The following is a 26,330-nucleotide window of genomic DNA, read 5'->3' as shown; positions in this document are numbered from 1 at the left end:
ATTACTTTTTTGATGTTACAAGTAAAGTAATGTGTTACAAGTAACATGCATTACCTAATCAGATTACTTTTTGATCTAACAAGTAATTAACTACAAGTAATGTGCATTACCTAATCAGATTAATTTTTGATGTAACAAAGAAACACATTACAAGTAACATGCATTACGTAATCAGATTACTTTTGATGTTATGAGTAAAGAAACGCATTACAATAACGCACATTACATAATCAGATTACTTTTTGATGTTATGAGTAAAGAAACGCATTACAATAACGCACATTACATAATCAGATTACTTTTTGATGTTATGAGTAAAGAAACGCATTACAATAACGCACATTACATAATCAAATTACTTTTTGATGTTATGAGTAAAGAAACGCATTACAATAACACACATTACATAATCAGATTACTTTTTGATGTTATGAGTAAGGAAAGCATTACAAGTAACATGCATTGCGTAATCAGATTACTTTTTGATGTTTTGAGTAAAAAAACGCATTACAATGATGCGCATTATGAAATCAGATTACTTTTTGATCTAACGAGTAATGCACTACAAGTGTCATACATTATGTAATTACATAACTTTTTTTGATGTCAATGAAAATTACATTCTAATAATAACATGTATTTACAGTAGATTAAGTTTTAAGTTTCAAAAACAATATTCACATTATAATTATGAATTGTAGCTGAAATATATCAATTGATGCATGACGTCCCCTTCAGTGGACATGTGATTAATCAGAGTTTTCTGTCAATCTAAATTCAAAACTTGGAAAATTTTACTGTGATATGACTCATTAGATATTGCTTGATGCTGCAATATTTTATTTATTTTTTTTACCTACAAGAGTCTCCTAGGATAGAAGGAATGGGTAGATATTCTGGAGCAACTTGGCATGTCTGACTGACCCGTGGCCATCTTGGTTTGGAGGGGGAAAATTTTTAAACACAACAGCTTGCCACTTGGTTGCAATTTATAGGATGATGCACCAGGGTCCAATGAAGAGGCTGATGTGCAACTTTGCCATAAAAACCCGTGCAAATTCAAGAAAATGCTTTTTTAATAGCTGTCCACTGTAGTGACCAATATGCGTGAAAGGGTTAATAATAATGATAATAATAATCGCATTATTGTTATTAGCTATTATGTCAACTATAGTCGAGAAATCGTGTTTTTCCCCACAATAAACCATACAATCCACGGGCGTTTTATGTACCTTGTGAACACAGAGTGTATGTGCGCAAACAGATTAGGGAAGTCTGTGTTGTTTTTCTCCTCGCTCTCAGTCTCTACTGGCTTCAGATCGACTCCACGGCCTCGCGATGAGCCTTTAGACCAATGACAGAGCAGTGCGCACGCTGCGCGCGCCAATTGCAAACACAACGCCGAGAATTCGCCTTTTTTTCTAAAGGGGCGTATTTTTCTTGCCAATTTAATTACAAACCAACATTCAATGCACACGATACACTCTGCAATAATGTCAGGCGCCTATTTGAAACACTCGAGTACCGTGTCAAAGTGATAGTGTTGTGTAAACACCCGTGATACTTGTTTAGAAAGGTTTTTGTGGGAGGTCTCATCAATGGAGGGTTGAGGAAGCCCGTCTTGCTACAGAAGAGGACGCTGTCGCTTCCCGGACCTGGATATGACCGGCATTCTCTTTCGTTTCGAGCGATCGATAAAACAGTAAGTTTGTTGATTTATTTGCAATGCTTTCTGAAAAGTGTAGCGTCGCAGGGGCAGACAGCGCTGCGGTTGCCTGCTTGCACTCTCTAAATATGGCTCCAAATCTGAAAGGCGCTTATTTACTAGCTGCTTTGCTGACTGTACACGGCGATTTATTGCATTCAAAGGCTTTTTCTCTGCAGATACGCACACGGCATGCAAACTTGGAGATAGCTATAGCGTCAAATGCAACTTTCTGTCGTTTGGTTGATCAAGTCTAAATAGAACATATTTAACCGTCAGAGTTTGTTATCGGGAAAACAATCAAGGTTGAGACTGTCCATCAGCTCTGCTAAAATGGCTGACTCGTCTGTCTCGCTTCAGTTCAGGATCTATGTTCAGGATTGGTATTTAGCGCTCTGCAACCGAACTACGTCAACTGGGGCGAGAAACACTGAAGGTCTGCCCGGTGATTGGCTCGAACTATTCACGTGATATGTGCGTAGCACCCTATTGGTTCGCCTGATATATATTAATATTTAATGTTTCAAATGGAGTGACATGCATGCTGTAAATCTGTATCTACTCTTTTTTTTTTAAGTAAATTATTTTTTGTTTACAATAAATAATTTACTTTTAATTTTTATGTTACAGCAAACACTACAAAGGAGCAGAGTAGCTGGCACATTTTACAGTTAATATTCTATTATGTACAGATGTTAACACGTATAATTGCTAAAACAACTTGAGAAGCTTTGCAGGACTAAGGTTTTTATGTTTTAAGGCAAGACACTACAGGTGAACAGGTGAATGAATTATATCATCAAATGTTTTGCCTCGATAAATCACAGTGCACTGAGACAGTTTTGTATTATACTTGTTATGCTTAAATATGCATATGATGCATTGTCTAATGATACATGCAATAATTTGCATGCATTTCTTTAATGAAAATTAATAAAGCCAGAATTGTTTTTATTTTTGCTGACTTATTAGACTTCAAGGTTTTTAAAGAGGCAATTTTGGATATTTTTTTAATCACTCCATAAATCTGCCAACTGTCAATAGCCTATATATATATATAACAAATATGCTAATTATAAATTAACAATGTCTTCTTTAAAAAAAAATAATAATAAAATAAAATTGGAAAGGTTGGTGTATGTACATGCTTCTGAAGTAAGATCAGTTAATCAGGAATAAAACTCAATGTGAGAAATAAAATTATGTAATCTAATTCAAATCTACTGATGCAAAAAGATAAAGTGTAATAGAACAAATAAACACTTAAATGTGTGTTTTGGATGTTTTCTTTTCACTAGTCTGAAAGAATACATGTTCTAGAAGCAAAATGTAGCGATAGTCCAAAACTGACCAGTGCATGAAATGGTTTGGCCTGTACTCTCTTGCCTTAAGTTTTTTCAACAGTATCTGCTCAATATTTGTAAGAAATATTTAATAAACATTTATTTACATTAAGAGGACAACTCCAATGAGGAAGTTAAGAAAACGAGTTGGCCAGTCCAGGGATGGAGGCTTTGGGAGAGGAATGGTCAGAGGAGACAATCTGGGTCAAGTTGGTCCGTCCAGCCAGGTGGACACTTTACTCTGTCCACCTTCTCCATGCAGACTGAACCTCTCTACAGCCAGAGACACACTTACATATGCACAGGCTCAGAAAATGGTGGAGATTGAGCTGGAAGGAAGGCTCCACCGGATCAACATCTGCAACCAGCTCTCTGTCGTAACCGAGGACGAGATGCTGGCTCAGGATCTTACAGAGTACAACAGTAACAAAGAGAACAGTGAGCAGAGACGGGGAAACAAACAACCCACATCTAAAAGCGAGCGGAAAGATGGCAAACACGCAGCCAAAAAGAGATCAAGCTCTCAGTATGGCTTGCGAAACCAGGTCGCCCATATCCAAACCCCCTTGCCTAAGCCTACGTTTCGTAAGGTGGACACTTTCACGGCTTCAGAGGCTCCTCCTCTTCCTGTGGCTTATTACCGCTACATGGAAAAGTCGGGTGAGGAGCTAGACAACGAAGCAGAGTATGACATGGATGAGGAGGACATGGCTTGGCTAGAGATGGTCAATCAGAAGCGTGTGTCCGATGGACATGCCTCGGTCCCCCCTGATACATTCGAGTTACTGATTGACCGACTTGAGCGAGAGTCCATTTTGGAGACCCGGAGCCAGATGCTGTCCCAGAGCACTATTGACGAGGATGCCTACTGTTGCGTTTGCCTCGACGACGAGTGTCTCAACAGCAACGTCATCCTGTTCTGCGACATCTGTAACCTCGCCGTGCACCAGGAATGTTACGGGGTGCCTTACATCCCTGAGGGCCAGTGGCTGTGCAGGCGCTGTCTGCAGTCCCCTTCACGCCCCGTCGATTGTGTCCTCTGTCCGAATCGGGGAGGTGCATTTAAGCAAACCAGCGACGGAAGTTGGACCCACGTCATCTGTGCTATATGGATCCCTGAAGTGTGCTTTGCCAACACCGTGTTCCTGGAGCCCGTGGAGGGAGTGAAGAACATTCCTCTTGCACGATGGAAGCTCACCTGTTACCTGTGCAAACAGAAAGGCAGGGGAGCATCTATCCAGTGTCACAAAGCGAACTGCTACAGGGCATTTCACGTCACTTGTGCCCAGAGAGCGGGTCTCTACATGAAAATAGACCCCGTGCGGGAGACTGGTGCCAATGGCACTACTTTTACTGTGAAGAAGACTGCTTATTGCGAGAATCACTTGCCTCCTGGCAAAGGTACTGAGGGGGATGAAGACAATGGGTTGGTTGGGGGCAGGGGTAACAGAGGTCAAAGGTCATACACATTAGGCCCTCCGCTGCAGCAAAACCAGAATGGGAGGAAAAAAGGTTCAGCCGCACAACAGAAGAAAACAGGGACCTCACGGAAGACAGGAGTGCCGCTTCTGCTGGTGCCGCAGATACCTTCCTTTAGGTAAATGTTTTCGTCTGGTCTTTTGTTTGTTATGTCTGGTCTTTTGATCTTACTTCACTGTAAGCATATAGCAGAACCTTATCTTCAGTCAGTGTGGAACTGACTTAATTCTAGTGAATGTTAAATTGATCAAAAGTCACAGTAAAGAATTTTACTTTGTAACAATTTCTATTTCAAATAAATGCTGTTTTTTTGTCATCTTCTATACATCAAAGAATGCTGAAAAGTATTACAGTTTCCAGAAAAACCTTAAAACGGCACAACTGTTTTCTACATGGATAATAATAAGAACTGTTTCCTGAGCTCCATATCAGGACACTGAAAACTAGGGCTGAAAATTCAGCTTTGTCATTGACAGTTATTTTATATTTTAATAATATTTTACAGTATTACTATTTTTACTTTATTTTTGATCAAGTATAAGAAACATTTAAAAAACAAAACTTACTAACACTAAGCTTTTTATTGGTCGTAGTGTAATAAATGTTACGGCAATAATGGCAAACAAATATATGCTTTAAGCATTACTATTGGGATACATCAAGGTGCTTTTGATGGTGAACTTGACCTTCGGCCTTCTCATCCTGTTAAAAAAGTAATTCTCAATACTGGCTGACTTGTTAAAGTCCTTTACCAGCACATTTAGGTCTAGCTCTATTCAAATATTGAACACTCAATTTTTACATGGACAAAAATAAACTGAATATCCTGTGTTACTTTAGACATGTATCATAACCAAAGAAATATAGGTTGTGAATGTTTCATTTAGAATTTATCAGTTGGCCTTTGTCGTATTTTTTAAATAGGCTCAACAAGATTTGCACAGGGGTTTCTGTTGAAAGGAAGAATCAGTTTATGCAGAGGCTCCACAATTACTGGCTGCTAAAGCGTCACTCTCGTAATGGAGTGCCGCTCATCCGCCGGCTCCATTCTCACCTACAGGCTCAGAAGTCTGAGCAGGTTAGTGGGCTGTAACACATTACTAGGGGTGTAACAGTATACCAATGCCACCGTTCGGTTCATATCATGGTTTTGGAACCAAGGCTCGATTCGTTTTGGTTCTGCTGTGGAGGTAGGGTTCATAGCATGGCACCATTAGAATCACTTATATTACCTCCTCGCAGCATCGCCAGCACGGCCTCCTAAGGTCATAAGATAACCAAGAACGTTCAAGTTAGGTACTGTATTCATAACACTTTAGTAATCTCATGACTTATTGACAACGTAACTGCAACTGCAAATTTTTGTAAATAATATTACCCACAGTCTATCAGAAGTCCTTTTGTTAATATTTGTCTGTGATTATTCGGTAATCATCTGTCCACTAGCATGTACGCTTGATAACACATCTTTAAAATATTACATATTAAGATGCTCAGTACCGAACTTGGATGTTTTCATTCATGTAAATATTAATATTGTAAATGTTTCTATTTTTGATAGTATTTGCCACATCCCAACGAAAACAGGAATTTTACATTTAGGATTGTCACAACGTAACTTATCTTTTAAAAAAAAAATTATTAATGGCTAGCATTTTTGATATTGTTGTTCATGCTGGTATTTGTTAAAATAAATGTAAAGTTATTAATGACTTTGAATTCTTCATTCACTTCTGTTGAAATAGCCTTTAAAATAGTTTGGGCAAATAAGGACATAAATTAGTTTAGCTACTCACGTCTGTCCAAATAAAAAATACATTTAGAAATAAAACCGACACCAACACACAATTATCTTATCCACAACGTTACTTTGACGTAGCAGTTACTACTTGACATCATCACAAAGCTGCGTTGTGGCGACGAAATGGAATTTCACTTTTCCAGTTGCCATGATGTAATTAGTTTCGTTGCCAGTGGCACAACGAAAGTTTTTTCGTCAGATTACGTTGCAGTTATGTAACAGTTGTGGATTTTACAGCAACTAAAGTCTAAAACTTCATATTTAATCGAGTGAACTTTTGTACATCAGTCTGTCCTAGAACTGGATAAGGTACACGAAACAGGAATTATATTTTTGTGTTTTTATTTTTTATTTTATTCAATCTTATTTACTGTGTCTATGTCTACTGTGAAATGTCGTATTTTGTTTGTAAAGATGTAGTGTGAAAGAAACATACTGTTATGCAAGAAAATATTCAGATATTGTCTGACAATAAAGTTTACAGAAAGATCTATAAAATCATTATGGCCAAATGCGTTTCAGCTGTCTCAGAAGGAGGCGGGCTAGGCCAAGAAAGAATGTATCGCGGTATGCGCCGTGGGTAGTGTATCGCCGTTATTCGGTTACACCCCTACACAGTGTGCTTTATTAAGAGTGTAAATAAAATGTACTTCAACTATGAATAACCAAGTCCACACAGAATCTGTGCCTGCAGAAAACGCTGTCGATTTCTACAAATTTGCAGCACTAGTCATCACATTTTACCTGGCCTGTGTTTGTTTGTTTATTAAATATTATTGCTAGTTTAATCATGTTTTCATCTTTTAGTAACACATTTTCCTTGTTAAAATCAAGGAATTTTCTGCAGAATTCTGCTAATTTTTCCCCAAAATCAGAGCAGAAAAAGTCTACATAGGACAAAAGTTTAATTTATCCGGTGTGTTATTAGACCCAGGGTTGCTTGTACTGTATGTGCATTGTCTTCACAGATTTTTCTCTTTATTCCCTTTTAGAGAGAGCCAGATGCAAAGTTGCAGGCTGTTAGAGAAGAGCTAAAGTATTGGCAGAAGCTTCGTCAGGACCTGGAAAAAGCTCGACTTCTTATTGAGCTCATACGAAAGAGAGAGAGACTTAAAAGGGAACAGGTGACACAGATCCTTTCATGTCTCTGATGTTCTTTTGTTACATTCTCAAGGCCCGTTCTCTGCTAACCATCACTTATTGCCAGAACAGGCCTGAGGTAATTACTAATTCACAGCATTGATTTAATTTGGCTCTCTTCTCTCGTAAGATGAAACTTCAGCAGGCTACCCTGGAGCTGCAACTTACCCCTGCGCTGGTGTTTCTGCACTCTACACTTGAACAGCTGCAGGAGAAGGATACTGATCACATTTTTACCACACCTGTCGATTTGAAAGAGGTGAGGAAATAACAGACATTTTTATTTAATTTCAATTCTATTTTATTTTAACACTTTTTGTTGTTGTTTTAAATCACTTTAAATTTAGCATATTTAAAGCTGCGGTAGGTAACTTTTGACGCTCTAGCGGTTTATAAACAGAACTGCTTGCGTCTTGCGGAAGAACATCGTAGCCGGAACTACTTCTCTCGGTTTATGTCTATGAAGAATCACAAAGGTACTGGGTTACTCCGCAGCGGTACCCCCGAAGCAATCTAAACTAGTCCGAATATAAACACTTATTATAGGTGCACCCTAGTGATTCAGGACAAGCTAAAAACACGGTTTGGAAAATGGATTCATGGTGTACTCGCTTATTATATACATTTTTCTACATTTTGAACACAAACAAAGTTAAGGACCGCAGCTCTGATTGGTTGTTTCTTACCGGGAGCGGATGAATTTCTGCAAATGGCAATAGGACCACTGGGAGGAGCCAGAGAAGGTTGATTTTTTTCACAGATTATCTGTCTCATATTCTACTGTCAGGACATAATGACAGGTTTAACAAATATGTAAAAAATATATTTTTACAAAAGTTACCTACTGCAGCTTTAAGATGTCAGAGATAATTAAAATGAATGACAATAAAATTTATGTATAAATAACTGAAAATGTTGCAATTTTATAAATATTGATGAAAATGAAATTGAAGTCATTATTATAAGGGCTAACTGGACCATGCTAATCCCCCAAACTTTGCAGTAGTTCAAACTGTCATTCATCAGGCTGGGCTAACTTGCTAATTTTTTTTAAACCATTGATAGACATAAATAATGTATATCTTTACATTAGAAATTTGAAGTTTACAAAAAAATTTAGCAGAGCTATTTTTAATGTTCCTGTTGTGTACATTAGCGTTTGTCAAGACTGATTGGCCTTTTTATTTTAAGTGGGTAAGGAAAATCCTTATTTGCCATTTCGTCTTTTAAATATTTTCCTAGGTTCCAGACTATCTAGAGTTTGTTTCTGAGCCGATGGACTTCTCTAAGATGTGTGACAAGCTGGAGGCCCATAAATACTCCTCAGTGGCTGACTTGGAAAGTGATTTCAATCTCATGATATCCAACTGTCTGAGGTACAACTCCAATGACACAGTGTTCCACAAAGCTGCCATGCAACTTCGAGAGGTGGGCGGAGCTATTCTGAGACACGCCCAACTTCAGGCTCTCAGCATAGGCCTCGATCCCATCACAGGCATGCACCTGCCAGAAAAGCCCAGTTCACACAATGCCACAGTCTCCTGGTGGGATGAAGGTGAGCTTCTTTCCAATGCCAAAAGTCACCCAAACAGTGTTCAGTCTTTAAATGATGTGATTAAATATTCTGAAGTTCAAAACAATTTGCATTCTGTCATTATCTAATCACCTTCAGGTTATTTAAAGGTTTAAATAAAGGATTAAAAACACCAAAAATGTAGCCCATGGTGCCTGAATATTAATTATAAAAAAATGTCTTACAGTTGACTTGCTGTTGGACCCAGAAAATCGTATGCACATGTCTACCGAGGACCAGCTGAAAATACTGCTGGACAAACTGGATCTGGTGTCTTCTATGCGCACCAGCGGAGGTCGCACAAAACGCATGCGACTGCTGCGCAGAGAAATTAACAGCCTCCGTTACAAAATCAGCCACCAGGACCGCAACTCACGACTGCTGAATGGGAAAATTAAAGAGGAAAAGAGCGATGAGAAGATGGATTACATGACCTCCAATACAGGTAATGCAAAGTAAATCGTGTCAGAATAAAAAAAAAAAAACTGAATCACTGATAAAAAAGGATCACCCCCTTCTGTCAGTATTTTATTGAACCGACCTTTTGCATCAATTATAATTTTAAGTCTGTTGGGATTATGTTGTCACATGCACACAATTACCACTCTTTATGACCATGAATTCTTGCAACCGCTTGAGTTCCAGAGTTGCTGTAGATCTTGGTTGCCTCTCCGACCAGGTTCCTCCTGGCTCTTTCATCCAGTTTCGAGTGACGTCCTGATCCAGGGAGGGTCTGTGTTGTACCAAATACCTTCCACTTTTTAATAATAGACTTCACTGGGCTTCTAGGCATTCAGTTGAACTGCAAGGACTGAAATGCTCCAGGAAAGCTCTTTTCAGGCTGAACTAATCAAAATGACCAAAGCTGATCACAGATGAAAGTCAAATGGCATTTTGTGCCATTGAGAAGGTGATTAGCTACACTTGATTGAGTTTACAAGTTTACAAGGGTGATCCTTTTTCCAACTCTGTGATTCAGTTTTTTCTTCTTACATGTTGGTGTTATGTCTTTCACTTGGATGTTAGAAGTTTAAATGAGTGAATACAGCTGGATAAAACAAAAACGGTGTTCAACTTCATTTCAGACTGCAAAACAACAAAATGTAATTATTTTAAAGAGGGCTATTCTTTTCCAGGCCCACTGTTGATGCCTCAGTTTGCCTCAGACCATTTGCACCTTAGTAAAAAAAAAGAAAACGCGACTCTTTTCCATATCTGAAACTTCATATTTTGTTGTGACCTTATATCTGGCAATTTTCCTTTTGAGCTTTTAGTTTTATTTAAATACTATAGTACTATTATTTTAATATTTAAATTTTTCTTTTGAACTTTAGTTTAAGTTTCAGTAGTTTTATGTGCTTTTGCGGTTTTTATTTTATTTTATTTTTTATATTTTTTTTATATATTTATATATTTATATTAAGCTTTATATTTAACTATTTTAGTTTTAGTTTGAGTCATTGTAGCATTTCAGCTTCAGCTTAATTTATTTCAGTTAGTTGCCAGTTTGGTTTGTCAGTTTAGGTTTTTCATTTAAGATTAAAATTTTATCTGGTTTCAGCTTTATTTTATTATTAAAATGTTTTAATAGTTTAAGTTAATAACAATAGATAATATTATTTTACACTGTCTCAAATGACCTTTTTTTTTTAAGTTGAGGCACAACTGAGCTTTCATAGTGGACCACAGCAGAAAACCATACGTCAAGTGATGGAAAATTACTGTTTTTAATTAAAATCTTATGAATTAATCATTTATTTATTTCCATAGCTGAAGATCCCAAGAAATCATCATTGCAGAAAGAGCAAGAACCCACTTGTCCGGCCTTTTCACCTTTACCTGGAGATGCTCCACCAAACCCACCTATCTTCAGCCTTGAGACAGGGCGGACCACCACAGCACAGTCAGATAAACCTGGCAGCAGAAAACAGAGGGCAAAAGCAAAAGAAAGGGGCCTGAAAGAAAATCACGATCAGACTTTAGAAGAAGACAAGAACTCCAACCCTGTGATGAGGGTTTCCTCGACAAAGAGCCCACCTGACTCCCCCAAAATGGGTGTGGGTCGTCGAACAGCGATCCTCTTCAAGAAAGCTAAAAATGGAACTAGACTGGCAAAGGACAAGGCTGTTTTATTGCAAAATGGAGTAGGCAAAGCTGAAAATGATGCATTGTCGGAGCAGGCCACACCAGCCAAATTATTGTCACCAGCCCCAAAATCGCCCTCTCCGTCCCCTCACCAGCTGAGATCCAGAGGACTAAGTTCATGCTCAGACAGCGAAGGAGAAAATGCCCAGTCTCCACCTGAAGAGAACGGTACTGGAATATCTTTACCAAGGCGATTACTCAAGTTTATTGACCAGTGATTTAAAAGCTGTTCTCCACGATGTGCTTAATATGCTAAAGTGCTCTAATGCTCTTTATTTAGGCTTCACAAATGGACTCAAGAGACACAGCGGCAACTCATCAGATTCAGAAAGCTGCACTCCCACCTTCCCAGCACACAGGTAATGGATGCTGTCAGCACTCTGAACTGAGGGATTTAAATTAGAGGTGCTCCGATTGATCGGCTGCCGATCACTGTCGGCCTTTGGGAAGTTTGATTGGCAGTCTCTATAAAGTCCGAGCTCATAAACCGTTCTCAACCTGACGGTGCACCGGCATGCCGTGAGCCCTTTGCCATGATATGCAGTGGCTCTGTCCCAATATCTGTTCGGCACGTGGGAAATAATTATAATGCATAACGATAACTGTTTATTTGCAAATTAAGCGTCATGTTTACAAATACAAATTGCATTTTAAAAAATTTATTTAATTTAGAATTTATACACACAATACATTACAAAGTTTACTGTATATATGTTTATGCTCATGTTTTCTTGCTGGATAAAATATGTATCCATCTCAAATGCAACAGCAGGTGTTCAAGTTACAAACAAGAGCTTTGTATTTTAAAAATATATGTCTTTAACCTGTTAACTGTCACTCACGTTTTTGAAGATAGACATGAATGTGCATGATACAAACCTAAATTTTTATAATTCATGACTGAAAACATTTTGTAACATGATTTTGATGTACCATTTACATGGTAATACAATGTCTGATTTTAAAATGGGTTTTAAAGGATGAATTTTGAGATTTTATGTTTTCAAGTGATATATAACTTCTGATGATTTCTAAAATGTGATAGAGAAAAAGGCAACGAGGAAGTCTTATTTTTAAACAAAGGTCAAAGCTCCTTTTGTAATGTAGATTTCTGAGGGTGCATTCTTGTCATAAATTCATCTATTACTTTTCCTACATAATTTTTTACAAAAAATATTGGTAAAATATATATTTGGGAGTCTTAGACCTTTCCAATGATATATAGGTTGTCAAGATTAGATTAGATTTGTTTGTAATATAGTATAGTCAACGTAGGCGTCCTGTATACGGGATGGGGTGACATTTAACAGGTTAATATTTGCTGCAGTTCCTCACCTCCAAAACGCAGTCGTGGTAAACCAGCTCTCAGCAAAGTTCCTGTTGGTGAGGAGGAGAACGGTGTTTCCAATGCAAGTGAGTACAACAAAGATCTTATACTATATTGTTCTTTTTTTTTTTTTTTTGGTCAACTATCATTTTCGTTACTTTTTTTCTAGGCAAAGAAACTTATCAGAATGATGAGATGGAACCTCTTACCTTGGTTTGGGCAAAATGTCGCGGATACCCCTCATACCCTGCAATGGTAAGGATCACACGGGCACTTGAATATATGGTTTGGTATATTCAACCTATCCTAGCTTAAAGTAATGATGCTTTTCAACAGATTGTCAATCCTAATATGCCCCGGGAAGGAATTCTTCACAACGGCATCCCCATCCCTGTGCCTCCTACAGACGTTTTGGATCTGGGTCAACGCAGAAAGGAGGAGACCGATGAGAAGCTCTTTCTTGTGCTGTTTTTTGATACAAAAAGAACCTGGTAAAGTGAAACACACATTTCATGAAACACATTTCAAACCAGCAAGTCTGTTTTAAGCCTATCAAAGTCATTGTTTTATTATTAATTGACGATCAGGCAGTGGCTGCCGTTGGACAAGCTCCATCACATGGGCATTGACGACACTGTAGACAGATTACGTCTGATGGAGGGCAAGAAACCGAATGTGCGCAAGTCAGTGCACAGGGCGTATGACCGGGCGATGACACACCTGAGCCAAGTGAAGGAAAACTCAACCTTTAACTCCTCAAATTTTATATAGAGGATTTCTATTCAATGTATTGGTAAACGGACTGTAAGGTACCAGTGAAGACACGTTCAGAACATTCAGTTGTTTATTGGTTTTTATTCCAGTGAAAGGCTGATTCATAAGCTTATTTTTATTTATTTAATAAGTCTTCTGTCTTATTTTCCTACCATCCATAACTCACTTTTAACCTTCTCATTCAACTAAGATTTTTAAGAATGTTTTAAATTCACTTGTTGTGATTGCACTTATTTCTTCTGTATGTTGAAAATGTTTTGCCACTCGTTTTTATTGAACGTGAGCTGATCGTATCACTCATGTTGCCAATGTGCCAAGGGTGTTCAGGCAACAAAGTTCAGGAGCTAGATGCCTTTTGTAACACTTAACTTCGAGCTACTGGTTAATCATTCTAGCATGATCATATATGCTTTTCGTCTTTATCAGATTCCAACTTCTGAGCGTCTGGTGTTTAACTACCATGACAGTTTTAACCTACTGTGAGATGCCATTGAATGGAAATAGTCATATATTTGGCAGTGCTTATACCCAGCACCTGTTTTGTGTCCTTTAAGTTAATATGTGCTGTTTATTTGAAAGAAAAAGGATGTGTCTGTTGACGAGATTGTAATTGTCGGTGGAGAAGATCAGTGTGTAAATATAAATGCATGTAGAAAATATGCAGATGCGTTTTAAAATCTGAAATGTAAATTAATGGCAAACTTTGTATATGTCATTTTAATTTATTTGGAGTGGTTATGGAAAAGTTATTTAATAGTAATTGAGAAGGTTAAATTGAACAGCTCTGTTGAGCTTTATATTATTCAGAAAGCATTACAACTTTAATGCAATTGTTCCTTAGTGGTCTACAGTGAGAGAACATTATAGAATAAAATACTATGTAGTCTCTTAGATCATGTATGTAGAGTAAAAAAGAAATGTTTTTTAAAGCCTGTGGGGAAAAAAGCTAATAGTACCAAACAGAAAAAAAATTGTCTGAAACAGTATTTTCTCAAACGAGAAATAAAAACACTGTCGAGCCGATGTTTCCCTGTATGACATCTGTTTACAAGCTGAACTTGAGTAATACATCTTGATCTTGATACACTATATTTAGCCTTCACGTAAGTAAATAAGATTTCAAAATACAACATGTACTTTGAGCTACCTCAGATTTATTCCAGCACCAATATATTACTCCTCTTGAATACACATTTTTATGTAGTTCTCCAAAAACCATACAATGAGGATTTTCCTGTTATGCCCGTTGGTTTAAATCTAACATATTTTGGTGGTTTCGATATTATCAGATAGGAATAAATGTCACAATTCATGACTGGCATGTCAAACAGCAAACAAACCAATATATACAACAGTAAGCCACACGTATCGTGCAGTAACCTAACAAAGACAAAAATAAAAGAACATTAATCCCATGGTAAGGACGTCATTTTATGATCTTCTGATGTTTCAGATCATGTTATTTTCATTTATTAAAATGGAGCAAGATTTGGTCTGTTTGGTTTCAAGTAGAAAACCATATAAGACAAAAAGTCAAAAACAATTAAAATAAGTCACAAGTACAATGAACAAAGGTGCAGTGCAAGCTGATCAGACCATGATGAACAGCTCATCTTCTTCATTAACCAAATTTGATCTTTTCATTTTGTACCATAAAAAAAATCTAATTCATGCAATTAAATGTCCATGAATATTTTTCCATCAAGTAAAACAATCCAGTTATAGCCTCAATAAGCTCAAAGTGTTCTGTTCTGGAATTATAAGAGTTTATAACATTCACAAAATGTGATTCGCTTTTCTTCCACATAAAATTAGATCCAGTCCGAGATGTGTCTGTCAAATAGTAAAAAAAAAAAGCAGCTTTGTGTAAGTCATTAACCCATGGCAGATTAGAATCATTTGGTTGAATCATCTCCGTTACATTACTAAACTGAGTTAAGTTCGAATGCAGAGATGCGTGTCGTGACATTGTAAGCTGGTCTGGTCAGTGTGCATCTGAAAGCAAATCAATGCAGGTGGTCGGCTGATGGAGGGAATCTTGTAAATGACCAAGAAATCAGAATCCGATTCAGCTCTTACTGGGGTTGGGGGTGGTGGAGTATTTTGGAGGGTATCGGATAAACAGACGGTCTTCCTCCTTCTTGATCCAGCGCAGCAGTTTAGTGATGGCATTGATGGCGCAGGTTTTTGTGACAAGTGGGCTGAAGCACGTATACAACTCAAATTTACTCGTGACCTGGAATGAGAAATTAAAGAAATAGTTCACATCAAATTTGCTAATTTGCTTTTTATCAGCTGTTTGGACTCTCATTCTGACGGCACCCATTCACTGCAGAGGATCCATTGACGAACAATACTAAATTTCTCTAAATTTGTTTTAATGAAGAAATAAACACGGCTATATTTTGGATGGCCTGAGGGTGATTACACTTTCAGAAAATTTGAATTTTTGACTGAAATTGCTTTAGGCAACACGTAAAGAAGCTGAGAAAATTATAAAGATTTCCACCTTATAATCAATCACAAAGTGACTCCATTTGGAGCAAGGTCAAGAGGATCCTCATTTGCAAATTTTAACTGCTGCTCACAGGCCTTGAAAGTAACTTGATCTTTTAAGGTCTGCGCAGAGAGCTTGTGAAAGCGCCAGGCGAGACAGAAAGCACAGCATCAACATGTTTTGCCTTTGGAGGACTGAGAACAGATGCATGTGACAGCAGTTATTATTCACATACCCAGGCCAGCAGAGTCTCACGTTCAGCCACGTGGTAGATGAGCTTGAGGGGACGTGAGGTGCTGTGGATTCGGCCGTGCATGTCTCTGTACAGGTCCAGGAGTCTCATCTGCTCCTCCTCACTGCTGTAAGGGGCTTCCATCTCTGGGCTGCAGGAAACCCATGAGACAGAGAGGAAAACAAATGTGGTTTTGTGCATTAGATCTCATTATGTATGTCATTCATCAATGTTTTCAGAAATTATATTAGTAGCCACACATTGTACCACACATCTTATGACAAACGGAGCACTTTCAATAAAACCACTGCAGTCTGTGGGCATCAATCAATAGGATGAATTAAAAAAACATGCTTTCAATTGCTGTCCTCTGTGACATTCATTTGAGAAATATGTGTGAGCATGAGCTCAGGTTTAGAGTGAAAATATTAATCTCACAGATACTGTTCAAAAAGTTGGTTTTGATAAAAAAATCTAAAATCATGAAGTCAGCCTTAGTGAAAGACTTTATCTCCTATTCAGCAAAAATAAAACTTTAAATGCATTTAAAAATTAGCCAATTGTAAACAGAACTAAAACATCAGAGTTTTTATTGTTGTTATCATTTTTCCTTTTTCCATGTTTATCAGTTTGACATACTTTTCAATTAACTTTAAATTATTTTTATTTAATTTTAAAGTTATTTTAGTACTTCAATTAATTTCACTGCATCGTAGCGCATACATGTATTTTATGTGGTTTAATCTCATAAAAACAGGTCCAGCTCACATTTGATCTAAAAAATCAAAAGGAAAAAAGCAAATATCTCTTGCACTAAGAAAGTTAATACTTTTTACATTGTGACACTATTTTATGACACCTAAGCACATATTCCCCTAGTAAAACGTAAATGTGTTTTTTTTATTATTATTATTATTATTTATTTGGACAAAATAGTATAGCGCGTCATTTTAATATCTGCATTTATCCGTTAGCAGCCATAAAATAAAAACTCATTAGAACATCCCTTGGTATTTTAATACACCAACAAATGCTTTTGAACTTTAAAATTTTTGAACATTTTAATAATCAAAGAATCCTGAAAAAAATTGATCATGTTTTACATAAACATATTAAGAAACTGAACTAAAAAATGTCTTGATGGTACTAAACTAAAATATATAAATTCGTACTTTTTTCTGTTTTATTCTGGGATGAAATGAGAGCAGGACAGGTTTTGTGAGATTCTCAAACGACTCACCTGGTGAACTGTGTTAGCTGGCGATGGTTGTCGGGCACATCAAAAGGCTTGTACATGAAATGCCTGAGGTCAGATACTCCCACCTGACTAACGCTGTATGAATGAGCTTTCGCTATGGAGCTGAGCGCATTCTGCGTTTGCATAGCCTCCTCGATCTTCCTCTTACACCCGGCCACCGAATAAAACGCCTCTTTATCGGTAGAGAGAAGAACCAGACAAACAGTGCATTCAGGAGGGTCCAGATATGAGATGTACGCATAAAAGTAACAGTCAGGGTTAAAACTGGGCAGGCAGATGGGCGTCCAGATCTCCCCAGCCTGGAAGGCAGACGAGGCCCCGATGAGGTTCAGCAGCAGGTGGAGGTCAGCAGGCTCCAGTCGGGCCTCGTCAATGACCATCTTCTCTTGCACTATGGTGAGCAGCTGGTTCTTGGCTATGAGGATGGAGAAGACCAGGTTAGGCGTGATGGCCTTCTGGAGAATCTGACTGAGGGAGTCCCTGAGAGACGAGGCCAAGGGGAGACAGTGCACGGCGGAGAGTAGGAAGCTGGGGTCTGAATCTACGAGGTTTAGGAGGCCGTCGAGAATCTTCTCTGAGCCGGCCAGCAGACGACGCAGGTCATAGTTCTTCTTGTGCTCGAAGATGCGGGTGATGCTGGCCTGCGTGAGCATGCTGATGATCTGGTTGTAGACGTAGAGCAGTTCGTTCCGGAGCTGCTGCTCTGATTGACGGCTGTTGGAGACGGACACCAGCACCAGAGGACCCAGCTGCATGAACACAACCGTGTGCTCATCTATCAGGGAGAAGAACAGAAGCAAAGAATCCTGCTGAAGTTATTTAAGAATGATTACTTGGTATATGATTAATTGTTCTAGGGTCTAACAATTACACAAGAGTTTGTACAACATTTGTTCACATTTGTACTAATGTAAACATAATTTTTTTTTAAATTAAGAAATACACATTAATTAAATTGATCAAAAGTGACAGTAAAGAGATTTTTTATTTATTTACATTTTTTAATCTATTCATTGCAAAATCCTAAAAAAAAAAAAAAAAAAAGATCATAGTTCCACGAAAATATTTAGCAGTACAACTGTTTTCAACATTGATAATAGGATATGTTTATTGAGAATCAAATCATTATATTAGAATGATTTCTGAAGGATCATGTGACTCTGAAGACTGGAGTAATGATGCTGAAAATTCAGCTTTGCTATCTTAAGAATAATTTACATTTTAAAATATTTTAAAATAGAAAAAGCTATTTAAAACTGAAATATTTTACAATATTACTATTTACTTTTGATCAAGTAAATGCAGTCTTGGTGAGCATAAGAGATTTTTCATAAACATTTAAAATCTGACGAGCCAAATTTTTTAACATAAGTGTATTTTTGTGACATACAAGACAGCTAATAAAAATAAAAAGAATGTTAAATTGGGTTGAATATGTTGTACATTTTTCAATGGGGTTTTTTTTCTGCAAAGTATTAATGAAATAATGATTAATTGTTCATCCAAATTCATTCGAAAGATTTTCAGATCAGTGAAATTAAATTAAACACTTTAGATACTTGAGTTGCTATGTCACAGGATATAAGAGGGTGGAGCTTTCACGTTTTAGAAAGCATTTGATTGGACAATGATTTGCAAACATTGTTAAGTGCAAGTCTGGTCATTAATATTCTCATTAATATATTAATATTTTCATTAATATATTAACAATTTCCATGCACGTTTATGAGTAAATGAGCTATTGAAGCATGTATTTTTTATTTTTACGGGTCTTTGAGCCAATTTAGAAGTCACTTACCGGAGTAGACCGAACGGATGATGTTGTCTCCACTTTGAACGAAGGACACCAGGGCCATCATCACTCCCATGGTGGAGGACAGGGCCTCCTCACTTCCATATCGGGAGTAGATGGGCTTCCCAGCCTCGCTCAGCACAAACACATGCTTCCTGTGCTGTCTCCAACTATCTGCCGTCACATCCTCGTTCCTGTGCGAGGAAGGTCCCAGAGGTGTGCCAGTCTCGGATAAAGGGGACGAGACATCTTCAATACCCAATCCCTGCTCTTCGATCTGACGCCGGGCTAACATGGTTACAACAAACTCACCCGAGTCATCATGGCCAATGTCCGCTAGTGCAGAGTCCTCTGACGCTTTCCCAGAATCAGTCTCTGAACCACCGGCACACAGAGAACGGTCTTCATCAATGTGGAGCTTTTGCATATCTGTTGAAGGCTCTTGGGGCTGGCGGTTCTCTATTGATTTAGGGTCTGCTGACTCCAATAGCCCCTCTGGGTCTGAAGGCATCCTGTGATCTTCATTCACACAATGGTTTTCTGATGGGACATCACTATCTGAGTATGCAACATCTGGAAAGCAGAGTAGAATCAGCAGGTTAGCCACTATAACACATGTTTGACTAGTGAACTAGCACAAAGCCTTACCTGTCTGATCCAGTGGAAGGATGGATGGATCACATATCTTCACCACCTCCTCCATATTTACACTCTTTACTCACCTGATCTATGTCAACATGCAAACAGCTGAATTTATAACGAAAAAATGACTTAATAACACCAAATCAAATGGCAAATATATCAGTAAAGCAATTTAATGAATGAAGCTTCGTACTTCGTGTACAAATGTGACGTTTAAACCCGTTTAATCTGATTACTTGTGTTATCCCATATCTGCAGCGCTCCTGGAGTTTGAACAAACTTTACTAACGATGAATGACTACTAATCGCAGTTATTTAAATAATAAGGATTGGTTCAAATTACAGAGCTATCACGCTGATTACAGGACAGTAACTTCAGCTAGTCTAACGTTACGATGTTTATGGGAAAAGCTCATGATCTCCCGCGATAAAGGATTCCTCTCGTGAACGGATTTAATAATCGTCATAATCACATGCATGTCTAACTGAATAAATTATTAACGATAAATTAAAACAAAGATCATCCTTAGCTTAATCTGACTCAGCCGGCGGCTGCTCCAGGAAGCCTGACGTAAAAAAAAAAAAACACTGAAAAACAAATACCAACAACCACTTCCGGTTAACATGTTTCAAAATAGAAGGCCATGATAAAATATATCAAAAGTGAGACCACATTCTAATTTCCTATAAATACACTAGATTTATAAGGATGTGTGTGAGTGTCTGTGTATGCATGTATGTATATATACACACACACACACACACACACACACACACACACACACAGCTGTTCAAATATTTGGGATTAGTAATAATTGTTTGTTTTTTTAAGCATTTTAAGCTCATCAAGGCTGCATTTATTTGATTATTTTTTCTGTATTTCTGATCAAATAAATGCAGTCTTGATAAGCATAAAAGACTTCTTAAAAAAACTGATCTCAAACTTGACTATATATATATATATATATATATATATATATGTGTGTGTGTGTGTGTGTGTGTGTGTGTGTGTGTGTGTGTGTGTGTGGGTACATGTGTATATCTATGTATCTGTCTGTTATTCTGGATATTTCCATATTAATACACATAAATATATATCGGTAGCACTTTATTTTACAGTCCTGTTCCCCGTGTACATACTATGTACTTATTATAGTAATTACAATAACTATGTAATAACTAGGTACTAACCCTGAACCTACCCCTAAACCTAACCCTACCCCATGTAGTTACCTTGTATTACCAGAACTTTCTTAGATAAATACACTGTAAGTACACTATAAGTACATGGAAGTACACGTACTGTAAAATAAAGTGCAACCTATATATCTATATACACAATATATAAACATATACAATTACATATATAATATACACAATTTATACAATTGGTACTTAGCAATAGATATATATATCAATTGTGTGTGTGTGTGTGTGTGTCATATGTTATGAAATTAGATTTTCAGAAACTAGAGGAACCTCAGGTTTCACTAAATACTTCTGTACAGTATGCAAACATCAAAGCATGAATTTGAATTGTTTATTGTTCATCTTTAAATAACCAAAAAACTGCAGCTTGCTGTGCTGCATTGTTCAATATTGGAAAAATTAGAAGAAAGAAAAACCAAAATATTTTCAAAATTCTTATACTAATTATAAGTATAATTTGTTTTGCTGAAATAATGAAAACACCTGATAATAATAAACAGTTGAGTTGATATTTTTAATATTAATTTTACAATGTATATTTATTTAAACATGCACCTAACTAGGTCCATGACGCTTAATGAAAATAAGGAAAATGGGTTAGCCAAAAAAATGAAACAGAAAAAAGATCAAAATACAGTGGTATTTATAAAGAGTGGAGAGGAAGAAACATTGCAAGGTGTTGAAATATAGAAATGCAGCTGTTCTGTGATTTGTGCTGTCAGTTGTGCTGTCCATTATATCAACTGCAGTCTGGAGAAGATTCTCTGTGCATTGCATTTTTCTTCAAGCTGTCGAGGTATTCCTGTTGTGAAGCAGCCAGAACTGAGGCCAGAACGTCATCATCTTCCCAATCTGTTAAACCTAAAAACAAATCAACCACCTAAGTAAGTAAGTTTGTTTAAAGACATGTAGTGTAAATCAACAAACATTTATAAAGAAGCATATGATGCCTTACCGAAGGCAGTAGGTGACATATCCTGCATTAGAGTCCTGTAGCCCAAAGTTGGGTAGAGAGACACGAGGGAAGAGTTGGCAGAAGACTGATGACTTGGACCTTGAAAAGAAGTCCAGGAAGAACCAGTTAGTAAGCAAGAAATGCACATTAGTGTAAACAAAGAAAACATACATATACATAGATACCTGGGGCACATGGTGACGGGGGTTTAGGAAAAACCAGAGAAGCTCCAGCTGGGGAGGGGGGTTTGACAGGGGGTTCAGGGTGAGCCGGGCCTGGATGCTCTGGAGAGGGGGCAGAGCTGCGCTGACGGGGAGACCGGCATCCCCAGTCCTCAAAGCCACTGGATGTAGCAGCTGTGGCAGAACTGCAGGTGGCAGTAGCTTTACGAGGCTGAATGGAAAAGCAGAGAGGGAAATGTTTCAGAGTTGTTTAAACTTTTTTGTTTGATTAGGACGGGGGGGGGGATGGTTTCATACCTGTCTTGCTTGCTTCTCTTGGTCCTGAAGCCATTGCAAGTAGGACTCACGAGCCACCTGCTCCTCGATTGCCTCATTGGTGGCCTCCCAATCAGATGCTCTCTTCTTGTCCTCCAGCATCTGCTGCTCAATCCAAGACTCCTCAGACGTCTTAATAGCGTTTTTCATGAGACTCTGGTCAGCGTACTACACTCAAACAAAATAACAAATATTAAAGGAACAGTTCATCCAAAAAATAAAACTGTACTCGCCATCAGGCCATAAAAGATGTTTATAGGTTTGTTTCTTTATCATCTGGTGACTGGTGATTACATTATGCTCACCAGTAGATCCTTTTCAGTGAATGGGTGCCGTCAGAATGAGAGTTCAAACAGTTGATAAAAACATTACAGTAATCCACACAACTGCAATCCATCAATTAAAGCTGCGGTAGGGAACTTTTGACGTTCTAGCGGTTAATAAACAGAACTGCTTGTGTCTTGCGGAAGAACATCGTAGCCGGAACTACTTCTCTCGGTTTATGTCTATGAAGAATCACAAAGGTACTGGGTTACTCCACCGCGGTACCCCCGAAGCAATCTTAACTAGTCCGAATATAAACACTTATTATAGGTGCACCCTAGTGATTCAGGACAAGCCAAAAACACAGTTTGGAAAATGGATTCATGGTATACTCGCTTATTATATACATTTTTCTACATTTTGAACACAAACAAAGTTACGGACCGCAGCTCTGATTGGTTGTTTTTTACCGGGAGCGATGGAGTTTCTGCAAATGGCAATAGGACCACTGGGAGGAGCCAGAGGAGCTTGATTTTTTTTCACAGATTATCTGTCTCATATTCTACTGTCAGGACATAAAGACAGGTTTAACAAATATGTAAAAAATATTTTTTTACAAAAGTTCCCTACAGCACCTTTAATGCCTTGTGAGTTGTTTATTAGCTGTTGAACTCTCGCTCTGATGGCACCCATTCACAGAGGATCCATTGGTAAGCAAGTGATGTAATGCTAAACTTATGAAGAAAACCCATCCCCATCTTGGATGGCTTGAGGGCGAGTACATTCTCAGCAAAATTACGGAGTGAAATATTATAAGGGTAAACACATATGAATCTTATTTCACAACACCTACCCCCGGTTTGAAGGAGGGGAGGCCCAGCCCTACCCCAATACTGGCCTTGAAGGGATTCACCACAGAGTTATAATGGATGTTTTTATGGTAACTGACACGTATCGGCTCATCTTTATTCTCTTGGATGCCATGGAACGTATTTATTGGCTCTGGAAATTGGGGATTTTTAAATAAAATTAAAATGTATTTCCTCTTCTTTTCTCAAATATACCACAGACAGCCTATAAGGTGCCAGGAATTTAACAGATATTAACTAACCTATGCCATACTGGTAAACCTCCACCGGCCGGTTGTACATTTCTGCCATGGCCTGCATCTCAATGTGATTCCCATGACAGTTGTTCTTCCTCTTTCTGTTAATGTATGTGGTGAAGTCCTCTGTGACATAACTGGAGAAGTAATCTGCATTTTTCGTCTGCAATGCAAGTATAAACAAAAAATCAAAACGGCACCTTGGTCAATAATTCAAAAGGGTAAAGTTCACATTTCACATTTATTTAAATGCAAATAATTTATTCTTAAATATGAAACTGACTCACCAAATAATCCATACACTGCTTCCGTACCACATCGTGCATGTCTTGGTCCCCATATACTTGATCAGCTTTAAAAAAAAATGATAAAATGATAAAAGTAGATAACAAAATCACAATTTTTTTAAAATGTAAAATCAAAGCATTAATAAAAACAGAAATTATAGATTTTTTAAAGGTTTTAATAATTTCCATCACTACTTTAGGACTGAAAAACTGATATTTCAAGGGTTTCTTTAATTGTGGAAACCCTGCCACAATGTAGTACCTATGCGCTGAAAAAGCACATGACTGCATCTGCACAGCTAAACGATAATTTCAGCACATTCAAAGCATAGCATATTTCCTAAAGACAAACTAACTCAGATTTCAAGTAATAAACTCTTAAAAAGACACAGAAGAGAAATATTACCGACTGCTCTGAAAAGACATGCTCCATCTTCATTCATTTTTTTTATTTCAAAGCCTTTCTTTTCCCTCAAGGCTTTCTCAAACCATTCTTCTTGCTGTAGGCAAGAAGGTAATCAGGAAAGTATATTATATGACAACGAGCACATATATAACACCAAAATAGACAGTTTCTCCAAAAAGTATTTGGGCATAAAGTTTAATAGTTGGTTCAAAAAAATTATTTAGGTTTACTTTTATGAGGTTATGTCGATAATAAAATAAAATAAAAATTGTGTGTGTTTACTGAACTTTTAACTGTATTTTCATATAATTAAATAGGTCAATAATTAAAAGACCAAAACTCAAAACAGAATCGGAAAGAAATTAGGGGGTTAATAACGAGAGAATGTTCATTCATTCTAGTAACATTACTGTATTTCTTAGGAAAAAATATTTATTTTCTTTCAATTATGAATGACATTAAAAACGTTTACAGAAACAGTAACAGTGAATATGTAGAGATAATTAAGAACAACAGCTACACATTTAATGCATTTTAGAGGAGAACACAACTGGCAACCTGTTCTTGTGTTGCCAGGTGTCCTGACAAACGGCAGTTTGATTGATACCTGCTCGACTGTGGCGGGGTCCACCACCTGAAGACTGGCCGCATTCTCATACTCATCCTCACTGTTGTTGCCTCCAGCTCCGTCCTCGGATTCTGAGACTGGACTGCCGCCCCCTCCGCCGCCTCCCACTCTACCTCCTCCACCTGTCAGACCGCTGGAGCACACCGCCTGTCGTCTGCGCTTGCTGAGTCCGGGTCCCGAGCAGCAACTTACAACAACACCTGCGCCGCAGGGCACCTCGACACGACTCGCAACTACAACCGAGTTCGCGTTCCCTTCGCATTGCACGACCGGTGCTCCAGCGGGACCTGGCTGCGGGGAGGCCTGCTGCGGACGAGCGCTCGCCTCGATCCGCCGCTCCTCTCTGGACGTGTGCGGTGTGGCCTGGTATGTCCACGGCGGCGGAGAGGCCCTGGGTCTGGACCCCGATCGTCCTGCGAGGGGATGAGGGTGCGACTCAGAGCCGCCTCTTCTGTCCGCTTCGTCCGTGTGATCCCCACCACCGGCTGTAGAGGCCGGTTTCTTCTTCGGGAGGATTGTCATCGCTGGCCCAGCGTGCGGTGATGTGTGTTGTTATGAGTTACACACAGATCATAAACTGGCGTTTTCGCTAGTCTGTGAACAGTTTGCTCACTACATGTATAGTTACACCCGTCCTAACATAATACCAGGTCTCGGCGAATCAACACAGTCGTCACAGGTCGACTTTATTTCTTTCGTAACACCTAAAGACCGAGCGTTTGACACAAATATCAACAAACCACAATGCGATTTTTACGTCACTTCCGACCCTTGCTCAGCTTTGTCCTGTCAAATGGGCTCAAATTGCTTTGTACTGCCCCCTAGCGCATTAACCCTTCTATTGACTGTTATTCTTGACCCTTTTCCCAGTAAAACCATAGGAAATTAGGAATTAGGAAAGATAGGAACCATAGACTGTATAAAAACAGTATTTGTGACCGTGTAGATTTGCTTTATATATTTAAAACAAATTTTAAATGTATTAGTTTCTTTCTTCGGCTGAACGCAAAAGAAGATATTTTGAAGAATGTTGTTGATAATGAAACTAATTGAGTAGCCATCGACGACTTCTTTTGTGCTAAACAAAAAAGAAAAATAAACTCATACAGGTTTGGAATGAGATTGAGTAAATGATGACAGAATTTTAATTTTTGGGGTAAACTATCCCCTAAAAAATAAGTGTGTCTCATGTTTGTCATTCACCAACACAGCTGAATCTTGATTCTGATTGGTTCATAAACATTCTATAATTGCACGGCTATGAACTAGTT

The 26,330-nt window shown here is 38.1% G+C and overlaps 3 protein-coding genes across 5 annotated transcripts; 1 reads left to right on the top strand and 2 right to left on the bottom strand.

The window, feature by feature from the left end:
• Positions 1–1,163: 1,163 nt before the first annotated feature.
• LOC113095933 (bromodomain and PHD finger-containing protein 3-like) lies at positions 1,164–15,132 on the top strand. 2 transcript variants are annotated; one of them, XM_026261279.1, is made up of 14 exons: positions 1,164–1,702; positions 2,066–2,179; positions 3,162–4,645; positions 5,452–5,605; positions 7,321–7,452; positions 7,599–7,727; positions 8,711–9,023; positions 9,229–9,486; positions 10,812–11,354; positions 11,467–11,545; positions 12,514–12,599; positions 12,683–12,768; positions 12,850–13,004; positions 13,101–15,132. In XM_026261279.1, the coding sequence occupies exons 3-14, from the start codon at positions 3,174–3,176 to the stop codon at positions 13,282–13,284; spliced, it is 3,591 nt and encodes a 1,196-aa protein (XP_026117064.1). In that variant the 5' UTR covers positions 1,164–1,702; positions 2,066–2,179; positions 3,162–3,173; the 3' UTR covers positions 13,285–15,132. The 2 variants fall into 2 exon arrangements, with proteins under 2 accessions (XP_026117064.1, XP_026117063.1); XM_026261278.1 differs by lacking the exon at positions 2,066–2,179 and having other exon boundaries at positions 1,165–1,702.
• On the bottom strand, positions 14,422–20,304 carry LOC113095934 (vacuolar fusion protein MON1 homolog B-like). 2 transcript variants are annotated; one of them, XM_026261280.1, is made up of 6 exons: positions 19,902–20,304; positions 19,715–19,793; positions 19,073–19,639; positions 17,257–18,049; positions 16,020–16,167; positions 14,422–15,523 (listed from the first exon to the last, which is right to left on the bottom strand). In XM_026261280.1, exons 2-6 carry the CDS (start codon positions 19,767–19,769, stop codon positions 15,356–15,358), a joined length of 1,731 nt encoding a protein of 576 aa, XP_026117065.1. In that variant the 5' UTR covers positions 19,770–19,793; positions 19,902–20,304; the 3' UTR covers positions 14,422–15,355. The 2 variants fall into 2 exon arrangements, with proteins under 2 accessions (XP_026117065.1, XP_026117066.1); XM_026261281.1 differs by having other exon boundaries at positions 19,715–19,813; positions 19,902–20,297.
• Positions 20,305–21,412: 1,108 nt separating this feature from the next.
• LOC113095902 (OTU domain-containing protein 5-A-like) lies at positions 21,413–25,860 on the bottom strand. The gene is made up of 9 exons (XM_026261225.1): positions 25,039–25,860; positions 24,432–24,525; positions 24,026–24,090; positions 23,745–23,901; positions 23,487–23,635; positions 22,352–22,537; positions 22,058–22,265; positions 21,873–21,971; positions 21,413–21,778 (listed from the first exon to the last, which is right to left on the bottom strand). The coding sequence occupies exons 1-9, from the start codon at positions 25,579–25,581 to the stop codon at positions 21,657–21,659; spliced, it is 1,623 nt and encodes a 540-aa protein (XP_026117010.1). The 5' UTR covers positions 25,582–25,860; the 3' UTR covers positions 21,413–21,656.
• Positions 25,861–26,330: the final 470 nt, after the last annotated feature.

Source organism: Carassius auratus, unplaced genomic scaffold (genome assembly GCF_003368295.1).
Source record: "Carassius auratus strain Wakin unplaced genomic scaffold, ASM336829v1 scaf_tig00215808, whole genome shotgun sequence".
In the NCBI taxonomy this organism is placed as follows: Eukaryota; Metazoa; Chordata; class Actinopteri; order Cypriniformes; family Cyprinidae; genus Carassius; species Carassius auratus.
Note: the sequence above shows the minus strand (reverse complement) of the source record. Positions and strands in the feature narration are given on the sequence as shown.

What these genes read in the sequence shown, in the direction of transcription:
- LOC113095933 (XM_026261279.1), top strand. Translation starts at nt 3,174, where the DNA reads ATGAGGAAGTTAAGAAAACGAGTTGGCCAGTCCAGGGATGGAGGCTTT. An exon ending in ACCCCTCATACCCTGCAATG is followed by an intron (nt 12,769 to 12,849) that starts GTAAGGATCACA and finishes GCTTTTCAACAG; the next exon opens with ATTGTCAATCCTAATATGCC. An exon ending in TTTGATACAAAAAGAACCTG is followed by an intron (nt 13,005 to 13,100) that starts GTAAAGTGAAAC and finishes ATTGACGATCAG; the next exon opens with GCAGTGGCTGCCGTTGGACA.
- LOC113095902 (XM_026261225.1), bottom strand. Translation starts at nt 25,581, where the DNA reads ATGACAATCCTCCCGAAGAAGAAACCGGCCTCTACAGCCGGTGGTGGG. An exon ending in AAGAGAAGCAAGCAAGACAG is followed by an intron (nt 22,266 to 22,351) that starts GTATGAAACCAT and finishes TTTTCCATTCAG; the next exon opens with CCTCGTAAAGCTACTGCCAC. An exon ending in CCCGTCACCATGTGCCCCAG is followed by an intron (nt 21,972 to 22,057) that starts GTATCTATGTAT and finishes CTTCTTTTCAAG; the next exon opens with GTCCAAGTCATCAGTCTTCT.
- LOC113095934 (XM_026261280.1), bottom strand. Translation starts at nt 19,769, where the DNA reads ATGGAGGAGGTGGTGAAGATATGTGATCCATCCATCCTTCCACTGGAT. An exon ending in CAGCTAACACAGTTCACCAG is followed by an intron (nt 16,168 to 17,256) that starts GTGAGTCGTTTG and finishes GGTTTCCTGCAG; the next exon opens with CCCAGAGATGGAAGCCCCTT. An exon ending in GTGAGACTCTGCTGGCCTGG is followed by an intron (nt 15,524 to 16,019) that starts GTATGTGAATAA and finishes TTCTCATTCCAG; the next exon opens with GTCACGAGTAAATTTGAGTT.